Below are 14,728 nucleotides of genomic sequence, written 5' to 3' on the forward strand. Positions count from 1 at the left end.
TACCCAGGCACTGGAATTCAGTACTTTCATCGTGTTGGTGTATGTCCTGGTGTGAACTTGGGCTGTTCCAACACTTGCTCCTCCTGGGCAGTGCCCAGATAGAGCTTAGTGGTTGGCTTTAGTTCCTGCTGGACAGCTTGCAAGCAGGTTTCTGCTTTTTAGAGGTCAAATGTTAAGGGCACAGCTGTAGGCTGCTTTGGGGCTTGTAGTGCTTGGGAACTTCCCTTCAGTTTATGGATGTGGTTATGGCCTTGATGTGTACTCTCATATTTTAGAATTTATGCAATGGTTCTTATATGTTCAAATGCATCAATAAGTGGATTTTTTTAATTACTGCTTTTGTAAAAAAATAAAAAAAAAATTTTAGGTTGCTGAGAGCAAAATGATGTCAGTCCTAGGATGCATTATTCTAAAAGATAACAGTACAACTGCCATTAAAAATAATAATTTTTAAGCTTTGCATATGTCAAATGCTTTAAATGATTCTTTTGTGACTTGGCCCTTCTTCTTCTTTTTTTTTTCAACTTTCTGAGCTCTAGAAGTTATGTTTTACTATTCCCAGTGCAAGGATAAATCCAAGAGATAAATTGCAGGTTACACAAAGAATAAATGATGGCCTAGTTTCAAAATTGAAAAAATAAAATACATGTGCAGAATACCTTCCTATTCTAGTTAGATACATTGTCATCATCTGCTTGTATTTAATAGCTGCTTAACTCCCATTCTCAGTACTGTTAAGTAATGTTTCTACATACATAATTTTTTTTGCCTGTTGGTTGGCTTTGATATTTTAATGATTTTTAAGCATTCTTGCAGTCAGCCTTTCTGATTGTTTTGCTTATAACGGTTGATCTCTGTATCATTTTATGAACATCCATCAGTTATTTTGTTACTGCATGGAAGTAGATTCTTTGCATGATTTTCTTCCAGTTAATATCCTCATTAGTCCTTTGAATAGCCTACAATAGGGAGCCTGAGTAGCAGTGTAGTTCTTTAATATTTTTATACCTTTGAGACAACAGAAACTGAGAAATTTACTCACTTTACATGCACTTCAGAGAATTTCCCTATCAAACATTCAGGTATTTTATCTTGGTGTATTAGGCATTCCACAGGTGCAAAATTGAAAGAGAAAATAGTTTCTGAAGAGGAAAGGACCATTGTTAGCTTGGTGTTGTTTTCATTGGTCCGCAAGCAAATCAGTTTTTATTTGCTGAGTATTTCTGTGAAGAATTACAGAAACACCTGATGTTCTATTAAGTAAGGCTGATATAATACTGATGAGTAGTGTACAGATTCAGACTTGGAGGTCTGCATAAGCAGGAACAGACATAGGTATATCAGGACAGGAAGTTAAAAAAATCAGTGGAAATGTGAAGTTTATGCTTCTGTGAAAGCTCACATCATTTGCATCTGTATGAACCTTGCCATGTAAATTCTTTTCAAACAAAATCTCAAAAAGAATCCTTTGAAAAGTATGAAGCTGCAGTTCTGTACATACAAATTCTATGTCAAACAAGAATTGATATCAAAGTGATTGGATGATTGCAGACCTTCCTGCTGTGTTTCTATTTATAATGCAAATGCTGGTGTCAGGACAAATACATGAGATGTTTAGGTTGAAATATGATTCCATATAACAACAATTAACTTTTTGTATTTTTAGATCCTTGATAATTAAAAAATGTTTTATTATTTATTTATTGTTTTTATTTCATTTCTACAGGTACCAAGTGGAAGATGAGTCCTCTCATTTGGATGAAATGCCTCTGATGATGTCAGAAGAAGGCTTTGAAAATGATGAGAGTGATTACCATACCCTACCGAGAGCCAGAATTTCACAGAGGAAGAGAGGCTTGGAATGGTTTATTTGTGGTGGCTGGAAGTTCCTTTGCACTAGGTTTGTTTCATACTATAAGCTTATATTTAACTATTTATTGATTTAAGTAGATACTGTGTCCTTGTACTCTACACATATCACAGAAAGCATTGTAATTTGCTTGTCATGTGTCTTTTAACTATTTTTCCTGCATTTTCTCTATTAAGGTATTTATTAACAGTTAATAAAAGTTCCATGGGAGTGCTGCTGTTTATTTCTCCTCTGTGCTTTGCTGATTTTAAACTGAAATAGACTGAAAAGAGGCTTTTAAGAGAGATCAGATATTGAGCTTGTACTAGTCTCAGGTTCAATGCATACAAGCCTGGTTGTCAGTTCTACTCAAAGCCACATAAAGTACAAGATGTTAAAATTTTCTTTTTTTTTCCGAAGACGTGAATTTGTTAAGTTGGAAAAAGAATTTAGATTTTATGGATATTGCTGAAAGGAAAAAGTAAATTCATTAGCTAATGATTAGTTAAAATTTCAGCTTTAAAGTTTAAGGAATGCAAGTAACTGTTGTCCTTGGAGTGAATTATAGCTGGAGATAGCTGTTATGATTTATTTATAAGCTTTGTGCTAAAGTCCAATGTACAGAGTTACCCTATAGTAACTTCCTAATGAATTTCTGGAAAGTTTCCAATCAGGATGCTAAAAAACAGTGTTTAATGATAAAATTTGAAAATTATTATTTTAAAAACATTGAAATGGGTGATGTATTTTCAGTGAACTTAAATGATGACATTTTCTTTTAGCAGGTGATTTTAGAATTTATTTATATAGACATCTTCATAGGTAGCTTTTTGGCACTTAATAAATTCCAGGGGGCCTCACAGTGTTGTTCTACCTAACCAACTGAAAACTGTTTTTGTGCAGTTTTAGTTATTTTATAACTTTTTAATACAGCTTTATTGTTTATAGAAAAATATAATGTTTGTTTATTCATACTGTAATTGTTTCTTTTCCAATCAGAAAGGCATGTATTAACTTTATTATAGGGAGCACATGTTAAAAATTAGCAGGAAGGAATTACAGAAGCAGAGTTGGCAGAATGAGAGTTAATGTATATGGATTATTTTTTGGAAGTAGTGTTTTTTTTTAATATTTGTAAATGCTTTAGGAGACTGTTCGATTTCTTGGGTACATATGTTAAAATGTAAGTAACTTTCTTACAGAAGTTGAGATCTTTGGGTATTAGTTACTATGATGGACAATTTGTGTGTAACTTTGATTTCTGAATGAACAGTGCTTGTGTGTCCTATGATTTACAAGACTTCTGTCTGTTTATAGATTAACTGTTCTGAGTATAGTTATTCCAGTCGTAATTGCCATTTGGCCTTTGTTTTTCTAAAGACAAGGCATTCAGTGGTGCTCATTCTCAGTGTTCATGCTTCTACTGAATCTTTTTCTGATGATTTGAGGAAAACTGGACTGAAGGATGGAGGAGGTTTCAGTTGTGTCCTTGTAAGCTTCATGAAAATAGATAAAACAGTAAAGAGGGCACCTTGTAGCTGCCCTGGCAGAGGTAATGAAGCATTTACAGTGCATGAAGAAAGGCAGGCAACTGCAAGATGAGTTTGTTGTAACTCATAAGGTCTCATTGATGCTGAGAATTGTAAAATTTCCGATTTTTAAACTTCATAGTTACGTCTGATCTTTAAGCAGAGATAAAAAAAGAGACATTTATTTTGATTTTTTGAGCGGGGAAAAAAGCAGGGACAATGCATCATGGATAAATTATTTGCTACACTCAATCACTTCTGTGTTGTCAATGGGTTGTGGATGAGGTGTGTATGTAATTTCAGAGTACTGAAAATTTGTGCTTTGTGTGAAGAGCTTTGAAAAATGCCCTCTTCACAGGTGTTCAATCTGGGTTTCAATTTGCTTGACACTACCTGGGGTATTTCGTGTGTCTTACTGTCTTATAAACTCCCTTCAGCTTGTCTTCTGTTGAACAAGAGATGCTCTTAGACATTTTATACTTGGGTTAGGTGCTGGGATGCTTGTGGAGCTCCACTTGTTGGGTTGGTGGTTTTGGTGTGGGGCTGGCTGTTAGCTGAGAGGCCCAAGGAAAGTGCCTGTCTTATTAGTGAGTGGTAGAGTGTTTTACCCTAACCCTTTCCCCCAACTCTTGCAGAAGGAATATTGCTGCTGGCTGTGTTTTGCTGTTTTCTCCCCTGTGGCTCAAGCACAGTGGCTTCAAATTGCACCATGGGAAGCTTGTGTTGAAAAAACTCTGAAAGAGAGGTCAAGCATTAGAACAGAATCCTCAGAGTTACTGTCCCTAGAGGTGTTCAAGGAACATGTAGATGCAATACTTATGAGAATGGGTTTGTGGGCATGATGATTTTGGGTTAGTGGTTGGACGATCTTAGAGGTCTTTTCCAACATTAATGATTCTACATTTTATACATATCTTATTGCTAATGTAGTTAAGTATGTAAAAAAATTCCCTCCTAAGCAAGAGGCCCTAAAGGAGCTTGACTTCTGCTTTGCCGATTAACTCAACTGAGTTTTAATACATAATGGAGTCCATTTAGTCTTGAATTATACAGAGAGGCATTTAAATCACACTGGAGTTTTCTGTAACTGATTGTGATGGGAGATGTATTTATTTTTCATTAAAAATAAGAATTATTGAAAAACAGTGAAATGGTAGCCTGAACTTTCAGTAGGAAATTTAGCAGGCAGAGGGTATTCCCACTAGATAGATGCAGAGATCTGTTTACTTGAGAAAATTTGCTGTGAGGAGGTTCCCATGATATCTTACTGAAATCTTATCTACTGGTCCAGTCGGGCTGTATAAAAACCTCATCTTAGGAGAGCACTTCTGTGTGTGTTGATACCCTTTGTGATCTTATGGAGATTTTTTCTGGGCTGAAAGCATCTTAGGGTTTTGTCATTGGTGCATTCAGTGTTAGCCATTACTCTTACTAAGCTTTATGTATCTTTATCTGGACCCACTGAATACTAGAGATTTTGACTTGCCTGTCTGTTGATCATTAAATTTCCTAGGACTGCTCAAAAAGGTTGTATAGAAGACACAGAGACTACTGATGGTGTTGCTGTGTATGTAGTTTATAGTGTCATAAAAGCAATGTGTAATAATATAGAAGTGGGTGTAGATGTCCCTACAGTCAGAGCTGAGAGGATTGTGATAGGTCTACTGCAAGGAAATGAGATGTGCTTGCTTGTGTAAGGCAAGCTGTATTCTAAGTATAATATCTGATGAAATATCAAATTGATTCAGCACAGCAGTCTGAAACCAGTTTAAAAGAATTTTAAACTTAACCCTATAACTGTGGAAACTAATATCTCATACCTGAGATTAGATGAAGCTTGAATATTAGTTTCAACATTCAGAACTTTTGTTTGAGCTTTAAATTATATAGTAAATTTTTTCAAAGCTGTGCTAGGAAGATGAAGACAAAAGACTACGCATTTGTCTGGAGCAAATCTCTAATGGCCCCTGCTTTCTTTTGGATTCTCAGTAAGATTCTCTTTTGAATCCAAAATTACTTGTTAGAAACAAACCCCCAAACCCACTAATTTTTTTTGTCTTGCATTATTGGGATTAAATTCATTTTTATGAGTGGAAATCTTACTTTGCAGCCTTACAATTTTATATTGTGTAGATTTTGTTATTTATGAATGAATCATCTGATGGTGATAGTTTAATTGAAAAAGTTTCACCTTCTTTACAGGAGCAAATATGGAGGGTTTGTCAAAGTTCAGTGTTCATTAAAATTGATTTTGTAAAAATCCTTTATTCAGCTTTTAGCTTCTGTGTAGACAATGGGCTATTGTTGGCCAGAACTGAATACTGTGAAGTTTACTTGCAAATCTGTGACTTTCTAAGTTTTTACATCTGAGGAGGAGGGATAAAAACCACAAGACCTCACAAAATATAAATAAATGTTGTCGATTTTGAACAAACTGAAGACTTAATTTAGCAGATATAGCGTCAGAAACTGAGTATTTCTTGCTTTCATAGCATAGGTAAAAGAAAACTTTGTGATATATAGCAGCGGTTTTGTGGCTGTAATCATTTCCCCTTTAACTTACGAATTCTCTTCAAGCTTGTGAAATTATAATGCACGTAGATCAATACTCTGGAGTTCTTTGGGCTGGATTGATTTCTTTCTCATGAGATTTACATTCCACTTGTTATCAAAAAACACTTTGTCCCTATGAAAATGGTGCCATTGAATGGCATTTCCATATGAAGTGAAGGGGATATCAAATGCTCGGATTAATTTGGGCTCTAAGATGGCCTGTACGCTTTCAATTAATCTGCGACGCATTTGTTATGCAGAAGCATGGGAAAATGCTGATCTTTAAAGAATGACATGACCACTGTGTTGCTTTTGGCCTGATTACTGGAGCTACCTGTTGAGTACAATAATTACAGTATGTTTTCTTTGCAGAACTAGTTTCTGCTACTTAAAACCTAATAAGAAAAAGCTGACCCTTGCAGACAATATAGAGCTTTTATATTATCTTTCCATTATGATGAAAATGCTGTTTTGTGAAAGATGCTGGCAGTTAAGCTTGTAGGATAAAAGTAATTAAAAAGGGGAAAAAGAAGTCCTTATTATTAGAGCTGCAGAGTCAGTTGAGACTTTCTTTAGCTTTTGACTTGGTGAGATGCTCTGTATTTACAAAAAGTTAAGGGTTCTTTAACAATTGCTGCATGTTTTTGAGTATAGAATCAATTATGTATAAGATGACTGTGGTAATTCCTTCAGATTAAAAAAAATGTAAGCAGGTTGTTGTGGTTTTTTAATTTAAAGCCATATAATACTTTAAAGTTTTTATTTATTAGATTTATTAGTATGTTTGTTAATGAATACATCATGATATTGATGGAAGCAACACATCTTACAGCGGTTTTTTTTTTTTTTTTTTGAAGAAAAAGCTTTCATTGCATTTGTTGAAAGGCATTTGAAATAAATGTCTAATTCAATGAAGATGTGATATATATTTTTTTAGAATCACTGACTCTGTAATGTAAGATGTTTACATTAAAGATTTTTGTAAAATCTGAAGTGTCTTGGTCATGATATGCCTTGCAATGTTTTTATGGATTTTGAAGTTCGAAGAACATTATTCCAATTAATGTTTTTGTTCCACCTAAACTTCTGTGAAACAAATACCACAAAAGAGTCAATATTCTTGAACGATAATTATTTCTGTATTGTAGAATATTAGTCAGAGAACAGATTAAGTATGTGCTGGATTTTGATAAATAATTTGAGTTTCAGAAATACCAAGTAGACTTCATTGTTCCTTAAAATTTGGATTAATGTAAATTGGTTTGGATTTGAGGCCAACTTCTCTCTTTCTCTCAGTCCTGTGATATAACAATGATTACTGATAAGGCTGTAAATTCAAAATACTCAAGAATTTTAATTTTTAAGTTAGTAAAACTCATTGATTTGGGCATGAACCAATTTCATCTGATATTTTCTTGTGTAAGGACTTTGATGTTATTTGCTTTCAGTCCTTTCTCTGAAAAATGCCATAGTTGTTTCCCAGTCAGATATGTATTTTTTGTCTGTACGTTTTGTCATCTCCTTCTTAATGTCTATGGGAATTCTTCAGAAGAGATTGTATTTAATCAAATGTTCAGTCTTTTTACAGTTCAAATTCAAAAACATTTAAAAAATACAAGAGTTCAAAAGCTGTTAGTAGATTTGTCTACAGGTCTGTGGGCAGATGGTATAATGCTTTTGTTTGCTTTCCCTGAGAAAATTACCTTCCTTCTGCTCCAAGTGTGTATCAGCTGTTTAGTTGGTGATAAACGTCCTCTATTTTTATTGTTCTCTCCATCCACTGCCCTGAAAACTGATGTGTTTAATACTTTAATTCTGGAGTGGTTTTACCAAGTTTAGATTGGAGGTGGCATAGTGTTCAGTTGTTTGTGTTACAAGTGTTAATGTCGCAACTATGCTCACAATTCTAATGAGGGATGAATCTGTCTGAAAACAGGTCCACTTTTTATTCTGTTTTAGCTTACAACTGCATCAGTTTGATGGTCTGAGTTTACCTGCACAGTTGTGTGAAGACTTGTGTCAGTTCAAGGGAAGGGTCAAGACTGCATAACTTCATTCTGTAAAGAAGATGTTACTAGCCATTTCAGCAGGATAGGTTCACAGACATTAAACTCTGTTGAACTGTGACATGAAGAAAGCAACACTGCTCACGCTGGTGTAAAGCCATTTGCAACAATCAAGATATACTTGTTTTTTTGTATGTTATTGAAAACCATGGCCATGTTTTGAATGTTCAACTAATGCTGTTAAAGTTTTCAAAGAAGAGAATGTATTTTGAGTTGATGGGGAAAAAGTTCTGAATGGGTGTATATTTTTAACAAACTTAAAATGCATTGAGTCAAATAAAATTGTTGTCTGTGACAAAAGTGAAAGCTTTAAAAAGGAAATCCTAAGAATCTAGCATTAAGAACTGATGTTCTTAAATATCAGTTTGTGACAACTGTGTAGTGACATTTCAAAAACACAGTGAATGTTGCTTTGGAGTATTTTACTTTTGCATAGCCTAGTTTTCTGTAAGAAAATTGTAGAACTTTGAATTAACATCTCTTCTTTGGCATAATTATTTTGTAAATTGACCTGTGATAGTATAGGTTATAAACATTTTCTGTAGGATTTGATGTTATGTAGCATGTAGTGATGTAATCTATCAGTCTTTTATGCTACATGTGTTCTGTATCACTGAAATTGTGGAAAATGGAGGGACCTTAAATGACTGTCTGGTTAATTCCTTGCCTGCATAGTATAAACTGCACCTACCATGTATTTCTGCTCCAGTGTAGTCTGACAACTTGAGTTGCAATTCCAGCTTCCTTCAGCATTTCTTTCCACTCTTGTTGTTAGAAGAATTCCTCCTCTATCTGTCCCCTGCCTCTGCTTCCCCCCAGCATTCATTTATTTGCCACAGTTGAAGCCCATCATTATTTATTCTTCATGGACATAGGGAAAAGCTTTTTTTAATTTTCGTTAGAGAAAGGTGTATTTAACCTGACAAAATTATTGGACTTTCCTGTAAAGAATGTGCAGATTTTTCAATATATATTTAAAAATATATTTATATGTATTTTATTTATACATATTTCTTTCAATTGTGAAATGGTTCGAGTAGGAAGGGACCTTAAAGACTATCTAGTGTCCTTTGTCTTTCCCCTCCCCCTTGCACAGAGTAAGGGCATCTTCCACTAGGTTGCTCAAGTATTTATTATATACTTATAGTCACATATATATTTCGTGTTTTAGAGATATTTATATAGAATGTGTGTATATATGTACAAATACACTTATTTAGAAGTATATAATAGTTTGTGTTGGAGTTTAAGAATTCCATGTAATTAAATACCGGAAGTAAATACAGTGCTTGTCAGTGTAGATATGGAGAAAAAAAATACCTGTTTTTCTTAAATATTTGCCTTTAGAATTCCATATTTGGAGAACAATGATCTCATACAGCTAATTTATAATTTTGAAGTCAAAAATTGTTTTTCTTTTCAGTTGTTCTGATTGGCTCATAAACATTTGCCGAAGAAAGAAAGAGCTGAAGGCTCGCACAGTGTGGCTTGGGTGCCCTGAAAAGTGTGAAGAAAAATACCCTAAAAATGCCATAAAAAATCAAAAATACAACATCTTTACCTTTATACCTGGGGTAAGGCTACTGATTTTCTGATTGACTGTATGTTATGTAGTATTTTTGTCTATTCAGTAAAAAGATAATTTTGTGCCCACATTCTTCATTTTTTCCTACATTTATCTGCGTCTTTAAGCACAATTGTAAGTGAAATCAAAGCTAATTTTTTTTAACTGTTGTATTTTCAAAGGCATATTTACATGAGAAATGTTTGCATGAGTTGAGTGGTTAGGATTCAGTGAAGCATTACTAATTTGATATGCATTTCCATGCACTTTTCTGTAAATGATTATAAATTAAAAGTCCTCTTCTTGAAACTGAGTCACACCTAAACAATCAATTATGAAAATACTAGAAAGCATTAACTGAGGTACAACCAGTTGAAAATCAGTGTATTCATACAGGCACTTTTCTGTACTTACTGCCATTGAAAGCACAATAAATTATGCACTCTGAACTACAGAAAACCTCATAAAGAAAAATCTCTTTGATTTATAAAATAAGTAAGCCTAGTTCAGTAGACTAGTACTTTTCAGAGTTATATTTCTTATTAGTGTTTTACGAGTAATGAAGTCTTCTTGTCTTTGATTGATTGCTTCTTCAGGCAGTACTTCCATTCTGGAGTGAATGTGGATTTGTTGCTTATTGGCTTTTTTTTTTTTTTAAGAAGCTATATGATGTCTTAATAGCTCCAAGATTTTTGCTTCTAGTGTTTGCAACTTACATAAGGTAAAATGTTGGGTAACTCTCCAAAAATGAGGTACTCTAATGAAATAAGGCAATAGGAAAGAATACCGTTGAGGCGTCATCACATAAAACGTTACTTAGATGGTCACATTCCTTGTTTTGCTAATAGTTTTGAAGTGTTCTGTGACCTGTTGTATTCAAATGTAGGATACATCGATTTTTTTTACAAACATTCTTTGTCTTAAATTTTTTAAGTTATCATGCAGATTTATGAGTATTGATTGTATTCCTTTGGTCCAGTGACTGGTAGATGCTTTCTAATACATTTCTTTATTAAAAAAAAATAAGAGATAAATGGATTTGTAATTAAGACTGATCTCCTGTCAGATAAATAAAATGTCACTCATTGCAAGCAGATTAAATATTCTCATCTTTATTGAACCAAGTAAATGTTTTCTTTCTAAGTTTAAATTATTAAATTCAGTGAAATTGGTTAAGGTGCGTGTGCTTTCCTAAAGGTCACAAAATTCATTAAGCATATAATAAGCCATTGATTATTGTGACTAGAAATCTTCAGTGTATATTATAAATCCTAAACTAGATTCATGTTTCCTGTAAGGATCAGCTGTATCTTGCAATTCTCTGTGGGGAGGGATTTCTTTTAACCTGTTTTGATAATCTTAATCTAGCTGTATAGACAAAATCACATATTTTGTATTATATGAAATTCAGTAGTAATGAAATGGAATTCTAAGTATAACGTTCAGTAGTAGGAATAAGTAAAAAGCTTCTGAATTTTAATTTTAGACATAAATCAACACTCTTGATTGATTGGAGGTGCTCTGTATCCAACTGTTTTTGTGCTGTTCCACTACAGACAATTTGTAGACAGCACAGTTGTACTGCTTCCAAATCCACTGATATAACTAAATGTTGACCTGAATGAGTTAGCCTGGTTGAAGTCTTCATCATGTGAAATTGGTCTTAGGCTTAGAATTGTTTTTTTTTTAAAGTGCAGCTGACAATGGCTAGTTTTCAGTGATTTTTATATTAAAGTACACATTTAAGATAATGTTCAGATTAACAGAATATTACTGGCTAAAAGAACTCTAAAGTTTTCAAATTTAAGTCTAATTTCCTTGCATTTATATATTGAAAAAGAAGAAAAAAAAAAACAAAAACAAAACAGCCTGCTTCTAACTGTATGTGCAGTTTTTGGAGTCTTGACACTTGTTTAGGAATTCTGTATTAATTCTCATAATACCTTTAGTGGTCCGTAGTTGATCATTCCTCTTATGAACTTCAAAGCAGTAGTCTATTTCTTTTGTAATGAGTTTTATGTAACTGGAGATGTTTGAGTTTCCTTAACTGGTCTGAAATGTTTGAGTTTGTACTGAGAGATGTTAGTGGTCTACAAAATTCAAAGAATTTGTAGGAAAGTGCTCTATCTGCCCATCTCAACTCAGTCTGCAGGATAAATGTGCTTGGAGGTCCAAAGCTCCCGGAGTATTCAGTGGACTTTTTCTTTGACAGAATATACCAGGTCTTTATAAACAGCAAAGAATAAGGCAAGAAATGAATATATGAGCTAAGTCACTGTTGTCATAAGATAGAAGTTTGTGCATTTTGGAAGAATGCTCCAATATTCCTTACAAATTCAAATTTGACTTTCTGGCTTTGCAAATTTATTGCTTCTAATCTTGAGAAGATCTTTCTGTAGTCTTCTCACTGAACAGTAGCAATCGCTCTTGCAAGCTACTGACATTTAAGGTGCTGGTACTTTGTGCTTGCAAGACAGGCACCTTAAAATTACCTTTCTTGGGGGTATTTTTTTCCTGTAGGACTTAGTTTTTTACATAATTAACTGATAATATCAGATAATGAGAGCAGTGTGTATATGTGAATTTTGAACTTTCATTTTCATGCAGAAGTCATTGTATTGCACACTCATTAAATATGGCATTTTAGCTATTTTTAATGACTTAACTTTGAAACAATAAATTACTCAATGATTCAGGTGGTGCAGTCTCAATTTTCGTAGAAATCATAACCAAGGTTGGAGATGACCTACAAGATCATACAGTCCAACCGTCCACCTATCACCAATAGATCCCACTAAACCATGTTCCTCAGTACAACATAGAATCATAGGGCTTGGCGGGGACCTCAAGAGATCAAGTCCAACCCCCCTGCCAAAGCAGGCTCCCTACACCAGGTCACGCAGCTAGGCATCCAGGTGGGTCTTGTGTATCTCCAGAGAAGGAAATTCCACAACCCCCCTGTGCAGCCTGTGCCAGTGCTCTGTCACCCTCACCGTGAAGAAGTTCCTGAGCACACTTGTGAGGAACCTCCTGTGCTGCAGTTTCTGGCTGTTTCCTCTTGTCCTGTCACCATGCACTTCTGAAAAGAGTCTGGCCTCGCCACTTTTGTCCCCCACACCTCAGATGTTAATAAACCCGGATCAGGTCCCCTCTCAGTCTTCTTTTCTCAAAGCTAAAGAGACCCAGTTCACTTAGCCTTTCTTCATAGGGGAGATCCTCCACGCCCTTCACCATCTTTGTGGCATTCTGTGAACACCTCCAGGGTCGATTACTCCACCACCTCCCTGAGTAGCCCATTCCAGTGCCTGACCACTTTTTTGGAAAAGTATTCCAAACATCCAACCTGAACGTCCCCTGGTGCAACTTGAGGCCATTCCCTCTAGTCCTATCACTAGTTACACGAGAGAAGAGGCCGACCCCCACCTCACTACAACCTCCCTTCAGGTACTTATAATAGAGAGCGCTAAGGTCTCCGCTCAGCCTCCTTTTCTCCAGACTGAACAATCCCAGCTCACAGTGCTATTTTACAATAGCATTTCCAGTTCAGTAGCCTCTTCTGGTTGTTTTATTAGAGTTATCATGTTATACCTCACTTGCTAAAAGACTATGGAGTCTTTAAAAATACAAAATTCTTTAGAATGAAGGATGTTCTTAGTATTGTAATTACATGAAAGCAATACTGAGATATATATGCTTGCATAAACATTGCTTTTAGCCAGCAAAAGAGTGTCTGCATCTGTCATTCCTTTCAAATGTGGAATAACTCTGAATGATGAGGATACTTCGTTATTGCTTAGAAGTTGAACGGTTATTTTGCAGTTTGGACTGAACCTTTTATAAAGTTGTATCTTCTGTATCTACACTGAATGCAAAATAATCTTTTGAGAAATTCAGTGCTCATCTTTTCTTGCAGATGAATTTGAAAGTCTGTGTTTTATATTATTAATTTTGCATAGCTTAAGCCTTCTAAAACCTTATGCTCTGCTTTTGCAAAAAACTTGTCTTGCTATGAAAGCTGGAATGTATTGTCTTGTTCTGAGATTTCCATTTGATAACTTTTGGAAAAAGTGCGGTATTGCTCTTCATTCCAGGGAGTGATCCTCATTGCCTGGATCTTCTTTTCTGTAGTGTTCTTTTTGTCTTACTAACTTATTATTGAAGACTGAGTAGTTCCACTGTTTCTAAGAATAGTGGGAAGTTGTAATTTTGAATAAATGAGTCTCAGCTGGTAGTAGCCTTGGCATCTTTGAAAAGTGAGGAACTTCAGAAAGAGGGAATATGACTTATGGGCTTTCAGTATCAAGAAGAGAAGCTTCAGTGTTCTGAGGGAATGCAGTGAACAAAAGTAACGAGTTGATGTATATACTCTTTCCTGTGTGTACTGCAGGTTGTGTTGAAGTTTTAGGGTATTCTCACATGGATGCAGAGCAGTGTGGCATATCCCACTCAGTTTTGTTACTCTGTCAAAGTTATAATGACAGACTAAAATAATACCTCTGTAGATAGTTTCATTTGATGCTAATGATTATTCTAAAGCTGAGATGTAAACATTTTAAGTGGAGGAAAAAAAAAACATTGAGGCAGGTAATGCAGAATTTAAGTATTGATATTTAACAAAAAAAAATGTATTTTTTAGGAAGAAAAGGCTTAGCAGTTAAAACAATGTAAAGAATGAAAGTTGAGATACTTGCAAACATCTGCTTTTGTATTGGCGCTATAGGGGAAAAATATTCAGAAACTTATCTTGCTTGTCTTCATAAACAGAGTGGATAGGAATTATTGCGAGATTCTTTTGTTTTATTTTAAATTCCACAGTAATTTTTTGCACTGTGATCTTGATACATGTTAAATATTTCCGAAGATTGGTAAGCTCATGTAGTTCAGTTTTCAAAATATAAAAAAAATCCAGAAAATTGCTTTGTCAGATTGAAGTCATTGAGATTAAAAAAATTCTCAACAAAAATAGCTATATAATAATAATAGTATTATAATGTAACATGCTATATAATTTTCTAAATACTATATACATTTTTACAGTACTGTTTGTTAATATGACAGTATCTACTGTTATGATAAAGTAATTCTATATATATTATGTATAGTATTCATATGCATATAAAAATTATGGTATTTCTCTGTTTTATGTTGTTTTTTGTTTTTTTTTTTT

General features: G+C 34.3%; 1 protein-coding gene across 1 annotated transcript in view; it reads left to right on the plus strand.

The window, feature by feature from the left end:
* Positions 1–14,728, plus strand: part of ATP9B (ATPase phospholipid transporting 9B (putative)) — a 172,371-nt gene that overhangs the window by 21,853 nt on the left and 135,790 nt on the right. The window contains exons 2-3 of the mRNA XM_065753250.1: positions 1,727–1,900; positions 9,421–9,571. Of these exons, the coding sequence (XP_065609322.1) occupies positions 1,727–1,900; positions 9,421–9,571 (325 nt within the window). The remainder of the gene's footprint in view (positions 1–1,726; positions 1,901–9,420; positions 9,572–14,728) is intronic.

The sequence above is a fragment of the Cyrtonyx montezumae genome, unplaced genomic scaffold, assembly GCF_038088225.1.
Source record: "Cyrtonyx montezumae isolate F1298 unplaced genomic scaffold, pur_monq_1.0 scaffold_8, whole genome shotgun sequence".
NCBI lineage: Eukaryota > Metazoa > Chordata > Aves > Galliformes > Odontophoridae > Cyrtonyx > Cyrtonyx montezumae.